Source organism: Bremia lactucae, linkage group LG7, assembly GCF_004359215.1.
Source record: "Bremia lactucae strain SF5 linkage group LG7, whole genome shotgun sequence".
NCBI classification, from domain to species: domain Eukaryota; phylum Oomycota; class Peronosporomycetes; order Peronosporales; family Peronosporaceae; genus Bremia; species Bremia lactucae.
In genome coordinates this window covers 1,610,222-1,618,561 of record NC_090616.1, presented here as the reverse complement: position 1 = coordinate 1,618,561, position 8,340 = coordinate 1,610,222, and the positions used below count along the sequence as shown (strand labels likewise).

Here is an 8,340-nt window from a genome sequence, read left to right as displayed (position 1 = left end):
GCGAAGACAATACATTGAGCTTGTAATGCGCCATTAAATGAATATAACGAATCCGATTGGCAGTGGTCACCGGAATATTTTCGCCATTGGGTACGAGATTTCGCGTCACGACGTCATGAAATTCATTTTCAGTGACACTAAACGTCAGTGCAAGGTCTTCCACGTTTCCCTCAAAGTGTTTCAAATGCATGAGCGACGTGTAGAGCGCTGGATCAAATGAATGCAAATCGTCAATGTAATTCAACTTGCCAAGCAATTTGTTTAAGAAAAAAGCGGCAAATTGCGGCTCGACTAGAATGTTTTCATACACGGCTTTGGCTAAGACGCGACCAAGGAAACGATAGCGTTCAAACGCTTCCATTTGTGAGTCGACCATGTATCGTACACCTGGATTTGGGTACAACAAATGTGCTTCGGTTTCAAGAAAGAGACCCAATTCAGGTGCAAATGCGTTCTTTGTAAGACAATCCATATACTCTTTAAACACCCCACCGCCGTCAATTCCTGCTTCGACTAAACCTTGTTCATTGATAAAAATAATTTTCATTCGTAACTTGAGAGCACCCAAAGACATGGTGTCACAAAATTCTTTAAAATAAAAAAAACTCATGTCAACGATTTCATCGCGCTTGATTTTCATCACCAAGGCTCGCGAGAATTCATCGCGTATGGAGCTTACGTGAGCTTTACTGTCTTCAAGGAGTTTCTGGAAAAGCTGGACGCGTTCGTTAAAGGACAATACTTGTGGAATCGAGACAAGGATCAATGCTGCACGAGCGAATGGAGAAGCCACTTTGTTAGTCATTAGCATGAAAATTGCTTGTGCATCTCGACTTTCGTCTTCCTTCATGAATCCGAGATCGACAATCTCCTTGACTACAGGCATTAAAGGCCATAACCAAGCACTCTCCGGCATAAAAGGGCGTCGGCAGTCGCGGTCGTACAACTGATTAAACAACTTGATGGACGATACCACCGCTGAGAACAGCACCACCTCGTTTTCACTCATGCAGTCATTTAAAAAAGAAGTCTCTGATGTTGACATCCAGCACGTTTCGTAAATCAATTGCTTTAAAAAAGTCACAACGTCCATGACTTTCGTTAAAACGAGTGGCCATTGTTTGTCATAGAATGTTTCATCATCAAGCCCTAGTAGCGTATGGCTATAGACGACGTTCAAAACAAGCAACACGTGCATTTGCGACGTCGTGAACACAAATTGATTCGTAACATATCCTTTGCGTTGAGCTCGAACACTTTCGAGAGTCAGTTTGATCCACATCCATAAACGGTTTACAAGACTTAGGTCCGTGATTTTACCATCCAAAGTGCCTCCAAATTGCTCCACCGTCATCGAACTGAGCAAAGCAAAAATAGCTGCAGAAGGAGTTGTGAATTGAGCAGCTATGTTAAGAACGTACGACCGTCCCGTTGATAAAAGAATCATGCTTAACGTATGGCAGAATAATGCCACGGCATTCTTTTCATCATGCATTTGTGCAGTATCGCGACGCAAAAGAATATCAAGGCATCGAGCACTAAAGCTAGAGTGGCAAAGCAGTTGCCATTGAACGTGTACGCTGCCCTCACTTTCGCCAAGCGCTACAATGCCGTCTTGTATTTCTTTGTCTACATTTAAATCACGCGATGTCATGAACAATCGAGGACTTGTGAGCACTTCTGGATCATTCATCGCGTCTTCATCTTCAAGCAAGTGATCTTTGTGTTCAATACCCTTGACATCAAATGCCCAATGACAGAGCGAAGGCCTTATTAGCTCAGACAACACATACGAAACGACGGTCACGAGAGTTTGTTCAAACGAACACAAAGTCGTCAATTCCACGACATTTCCAATCACAATAACCCGCTGGTACCACGACAGAATACTCAAGTCAGAACAATTGCACCATTCTTGCACAATCGATGCCCAAAACAATCCACTATTTGTCGACACTGACTTTGCCACGCAATGTACAATTTGAGAACTGGCGGCGGCAGGCGTAAGAAGCATTTTTGAGGCAAAGACCTGACGAATCGCGTTTTCTCGTATTGACAGGTTGAGAAGACTGGATACTTGAAGCGTTTGCGAAGCAATTCGGAGTAATTGAACCATTAAATCCGTTTCGAAACGAGCTTTTTTGTCTTTCCTCTCTTGCACAATACATGCGCTCATGGCATCAAAGACACTGTATCTTGCCGTCACACTTATATAATACAATACACGGGACTGCACGATCTGTCCATCTCGCGTGGAGGTATATCGTCCATAGATTAGCGCCTCTAATAGCAGCACGTAAGGGTTCCCTCCTGCCATGGCTACATTCGTCATAGACGTCTTGACTTCGTCCTCCATTAATGTCTCGAGTGCAATCTCACACATCCTGGCCATTTGATACACCCACGTCGCATCCTTTCGTACATTCACTAGACTATCCGGGTCCTCTACTCTTGAGCTGTTCACAAGTAGCATCAACACCACGTAATCTTGCATCCGACGTATTGTTTTCTTCCCAACGCGATTTCGTATGGCTCTTGCAAACAGAAATTGCCGTATATAAAGCTGTAGTTGCGTAGTAGGCACTGGATTGTACTGGATGTCTTGACTTGCTACAGTCTGCGTTACTTGTTGCGCCAAGCGGGTAAAAACGTCGATTCGTGCCTGCTCGGCGGCCTTATATCGGCGATACTGGGCTTGAATTCGTAGGCTAGCGGTTGCACGCAGTTTCATAGCCTGGCGCTCTTCTCGTGCCAGTCGATTGTGTAGCAAGAATTCTTCTTTAGAGCCGCTTAGTACCTCATTTTTTCGAACGCTTGAGAGGGAGGCTATACGCGCGCTATAGCCTGCTGTAGGCTTCCTGCGACCGCTTAGATTCACCTTGCGTGCTGACTTAAAGCTTCCGTCAAACATAACGACCTTGATAGTACAAGAGCGTTTAATAAAGGCTCGAGATGCAAGGCGACCCGAAGATGTCGGCTTGATTCTTGGACACCCGTCGGAATGAAGGTCGTGTTCAAGCGCACGACGTAATCGTACTTAATGGGAAGTTTTCAAGCTCACTTGAGATTAGGTTCCTCGTGGTGATTACTATACTTCGAAATTGCTTAGAAAGATTGCGTGTTGCACTCCGTGCGACACTCAAGCAACTTTGCTTGAAGACTTTCAATGTCAAATTCAGATTAATAAAATAAATTTTGACTCCGAGTAGAAATTTATGAATGTGAGCGCTTAAATTTTATAGTTTACTTCGAGCGATCGTTCCGACAAGATCCGAATTACTTGCCTCTTGCTGTTTTGTGGTACAGCTTACTAGGCATAAACATCTTACTTTAAGGTTGCGCAGGGCGCCGAGTACGCGTCAAATCCGCTATTAAGATCATTTTGTACCTAGTAAAAATTAAATTGTGGATTTACAAGAAAAAGAAATCGTTTTTTTTTAAGGATATGAGTCAATCACCTGATAAGCTAACGAAATGCGTGTTTTTTCCGCTCCTCGTTAAGACTGACGTCGACGCACTTGTTGAATGAGCAATAGAATCCTTTGGTACAGCCATCTTGAAAGAACCCCGTCGAAAGATTAAAGCATTCATTTTTGTAACTAGGGCCGCGGCATGTTGTGTGACCATTCTCACACAACAGGCCAGCAGCGCACGAGGTCTTGCATTTCCGATTATCGACAGGCTGTGCAGCAACTCGACACAATTTGTCGACGCATTTGTATCCTTTATCGCATTCGTCTTGAAAGCGAGCGACGGTGGCATTGTAACACTCAGTGTCGCTCGTTGCAGCTCGACAAACACCTGTAGAGCTGTCGCAGTAGATCCTGGGGCCGACACAGCCTTGCGTCAAACAGTCAAGATGGCTGTAATATGATTTAGCAGCTGTCAACGACAGAATAGCGCCCCAGATGACAAGCCCTAGCGAAAAGAACTTCATTGTTCAACAAGAAAGCGAGATCAAGAATGCGTGGTTTGCGTGGCCCCTTCATGCTTATCACGCTTTGCATCACTAGGATTAAAATCGGTGTTGCTTTTAGTATTAAGAATTCATGAAAAGGGCAGGCTTTATTTTGGCTATAGATGCAGCTGGGATTGCGATCTTTGGTGATGAGTGCCTACGCACGACTTAAATTTTTAACTGATCGGCGGCGTCTCATACCTATCGGATGACATCACACTGAATTAATGCTACCGTGATCAGACTTTAAGAAATTATTAAAGACCGCACATTTTGTCGCGTTGGGGTAGTACATTTGTATCGAAGTGTCGATATGGTTATGGGCTTGTCGTGAAATGGTCATTATCATTGCAGTGTTTGATTCGACATTTCTTGTAGTGCTTTTATAACTGAAACCACTCGCTCGTGAACGGTCGTTCAGTATTTCGTAACGCCACGCACTGGGTGAATGCGTTGCTGAAATAAAAAAATGAAGGTAACACGGAAAGTTGCACAGTGAATCGAGAAAATTGTATGCAGGAACCTTATTAGATAGTACTTGAAAACCAACAATTTGCGTATTATAACATTTGTTATTTTAAAGTTAATCAAGGCATCTGGTGAAGCACCGTGCATGGCGCCAGCAAATGAAGAGCGAATTTTCATGTCATTTGGTTCGGCTAATTATGAGTAGGTAATCAAAAGGTTTGTACTAGTGACGTTGTCGACAGGATAGATCAAGACATCGCTCTTCTTCGCCTGACCAGCATGTGAGATTCACATCGCACTATATATCTGGAATTCCAGCGAAGTTGTAAGTCTTCGTGGGATTCAAATCCGGACTTATTTTAATGCTTTCGAAGCAACTTGAAAATCATACGACAGTTATAACTCAACTACAATGCAACAACTTTCTATTTTGTCAGTGATATTGAACAATGAATACTTTAGCGAGTCCAACTAGAAACTTATAAACTACAGTCCTCCCTCTTAAAACGGATCTCTCGAAAACTTATCATTTTCTCTAACTTATAGAATTTAACGTCCCCGTGGTCGTTCTATGGTCGCTAACTTAAAAAAAAATATGTTATCCGATAACAATGACGTCTGATGAGTGATAGAAAGGTGTAACGGGTTACCTTCACTCGTATTTGTAAGAGGGCACTGCCGACTTGTACTGCTTCAGTACAAGTCCACTTCGCACTGCCTCAGTGCGAGTGGTGCCTCACGTCACTTCACGTACACTAGTACGTGCAGAGGAAGTCTTCTCTTTAAATGATACGGGCGAAAGTTGCCCTAATGTTACACAGTCCCCGTTAAGTACATTTGGTGTACTTAAGGGGATGGTCAAATACTAAATTATAGTAATTAGACCCAACACTCGCGTGTGGTGCATATTTGTGACCAACCCTTGTGAATGTGATACACATGGGTGCATTCACATTAGGAGGGATGACGCCTAGCGTCATCCGTTACGCAAGGTATCTAGAAAGATACGCTCGCAATACATATTAAGTGTAATCTATAGAGATGACATTTTGATTGGTAAAAATAGGTATTTATAATTTATACGATTAAATATAATCAGTCTGAAAACTACTTCTTACTTTATAAGTGCGCACGAGGAGCCGGATTACCGATCCCGTGACGACACTTAATCAAAATACTTAGTGAGTTGGGTGAGGTAGCTAACGCGCCCACCACAACTACCTCACTGCACGCAAGAGAAGCAGGTTAAACCGCTTCCACGCTGTGCTAGGGTGTGTGTCTAAGTAGAGCGTGGCCGTATTTCGACGTACCCGCCTACACTTCGTAGCACTTGTAATCCTTCCCACGATCCGCATCTCTGCCGAACATCTTGGGGAAGGTGGCAGGGACTTGGTGAACAAGCCCTGACCAGGCTCCTGGGTAGTCCTCATGAGCAACATGTTGCTCAGTTGGAGCAGTTGGAGCAATTTGAGGCATTCGTGCTCGGACAGCGGAGGGCCGCGTCCGAGGCACAGGGCCATGCTGCGGCGGAGTCCGTCACTCAGGCTCAGGATAAGCTGAGGTATGAGCAGGCTAGGAACGAGGCTCTCAACCCGACTAATCAGATACTCTCTGCCCGGCCGCATCAGCCGAGGCCCATTCGAATGGACCCGCCCAAGTTCGATGGAACTGCAGCGCACACGATTGTCCACAGGCTTTTAGCCGTGGAAAGGCAATCCACACAACAAAAGCATCCAGCACTTTTGTATTTTCTATGGTTGTAGATGAGCGTCTCAAATTTGGGCGACGGGGATTCATATTGTGATGGTTCGAAACCTAAGTGGCCAAGAGTATCTGAATTTAATTAGAGAGCATCAGGTGCGCCGACAAGCATGACGTCGAATTCAACTCGACTTAAACTGCTAAAGAGTTGTGAAACTTCATATACGTTTCCATATAGAAATGTCGCTCAATGGTTTAATGAAGAATTCAAGAGCCGTGTCATCTAAGAAAATCACGATGTTTTCATCGCGGGTCATTCAAGATACTACAAGACGTAACTGGCGGTACAAACATGGCACTTTGGGTCAAAAATTTCAAAGGGCATCCGGCGATATGTAGGTACATGCGAGATGGGTCAGCGCAATAAGGCCAAACAGATTAAACCTATTCGTCGTTTCGGTCCAGGTTAACATTAAAGATTTGGCTGTTAGTATCTTCGATCATGAAAAACCTAGCACAACCTCTCGTTGGCGAGTTTTCACACTTAAAGATAATACTGTCATTAAAATATTATGCCTTAGGCAATCCACACAGCAAAAGCATCAAACACTTTTGTATTTCCTATGGTTGTAGATGAGCGTCTCATACTTGGGCGACGGGGATTCATATTGTGATGGTTCGAAACCTAAGAGGCCAAGAGTATCTGAATTTAATCAGAGAGCATCAGGTGCACCGACAAGCATGACGTCGTATTCAACTCGACTTAAAACTGCTTAAGAGTTGTAGAACTTCATATACGTTTTCTTATAGAAATGCGCTCAACGGTTTAATGAAGAATTCAAGAGCCGTGTCATCCATGAATATCACGATGTTTTCATCGCGGGTCATTCAAGATACTACAAGACGTAACTGGCGGTACAAACATGGCACTTTGGGTCTAAAATGTCAAAGGGCATCCGGCGATATGTAGGTTTATGCGAGATGGGTCAGCGCAATAAGGCCAAGCAGATTAAACCTATTCGTCGTTTCGGTCCAGGTTAACATTAAAGATTTGGCTGTTAGTATCTTCGATCATGAAAAACCTAGCACAACCTCTCGTTGGCGAGTTCTCACACTTCAAGATAATACTGCCATTAAAAAATTATGCCTTAGGCAATCCACACAACAAAAGCATCAAACACTTTTGTATTTCCTATGGTTGTAGATGAGCGTCTCAAATTTGGGCGACGGGGATTCATATTGTGATGGTTCGAAACCTAAGAGGCCAAGAGTATCTGAATTTAATCAGAGAGCATCAGGTGCACCGACAAGCATGACGTCGAATTCAACTCGACTTCAAACTGCTAAAGAGTTGTTGAACTTCATATACGTTTCCTTATAGAAATGTCGCTCAACGATTTAATGAAGATATCAAGAGCCGTGTCATCCATGAAAATGACGATGTTTTCATCGCGGGTCATTCAAGATACTACAAGACGTAACTGGCGGTACAAACATGGCACTTTGGGCCTAAAATGTCAAAGGGCATCCGGCGATATGTAGGTACATGCGAGATGGGTCAGCGCAATAAGGCCAAACAGATTAAACCTATTCGTCGTTTCGGTCCAGGTTAACATTAAAGATTTGGCTGTTGGTATCTTCGATCATAAAAAACCTAGCACAACCTCTCGTTGGCAATTTTTCACACTTCAACATAATACTGCCATTTAAACATTATGCCTTAGGCAATCCACACAACAAAAGCATCAACACTTTTGTATTTCTTATGGTTGTAGATGAGCGTCTCAAACTTGGGCGACAGGGATTAGTACTGTGATGGTTCGAAACCTAAGTGGCCAAGAGTATCTGAATTAAATCAGAGAGCATCGGGTGCGTCGACAAGCATGACGTCGAATTCAACTCGACTTAAAAATGCTAAAGGTTTAATGAAGAATTCAAGAGCCGTGTCATCCATGAATATCACGATGTTTTCATCGCGGGTCATTCAAGATACTACAAGACGTAACTGGCGGTTTAAACATGGCACTTTGGGCCTAAAATGTCAAAGGGCATCCGGCGATATGTAGGTACATGCGAGATGGGTCAGCGCAATAAGGCCAAACAGATTAAACCTATTCGTCGTTTCGGTCCAGGTTAACATTAAAGATTTGGCTGTTAGTATCTTCGATCATGAAAAACCTAGCACAACCTCTCGTTGGCGAGTTTTCACACTT

The 8,340-nt window shown here is 43.6% G+C and overlaps 2 protein-coding genes across 2 annotated transcripts; both read right to left on the bottom strand.

Annotated features, from left to right (window-relative positions):
• Positions 1-105: 105 nt before the first annotated feature.
• On the bottom strand, positions 106-2,911 carry CCR75_004358 (uncharacterized protein; the record flags this gene model as incomplete). Its single annotated transcript, XM_067962444.1, has 2 exons — positions 106-137; positions 388-2,911. The coding sequence occupies 2 exons, from the start codon at positions 2,909-2,911 to the stop codon at positions 106-108; spliced, it is 2,556 nt and encodes an 851-aa protein (XP_067817427.1).
• A 555-nt stretch (positions 2,912-3,466) lies between these two features.
• Positions 3,467-3,937, bottom strand: CCR75_004359 (uncharacterized protein; the record flags this gene model as incomplete). The annotated part of the gene is made up of 1 exon (XM_067962445.1): positions 3,467-3,937. One exon carries the CDS (start codon positions 3,935-3,937, stop codon positions 3,467-3,469), a length of 471 nt encoding a protein of 156 aa, XP_067817426.1.
• Positions 3,938-8,340: the final 4,403 nt, after the last annotated feature.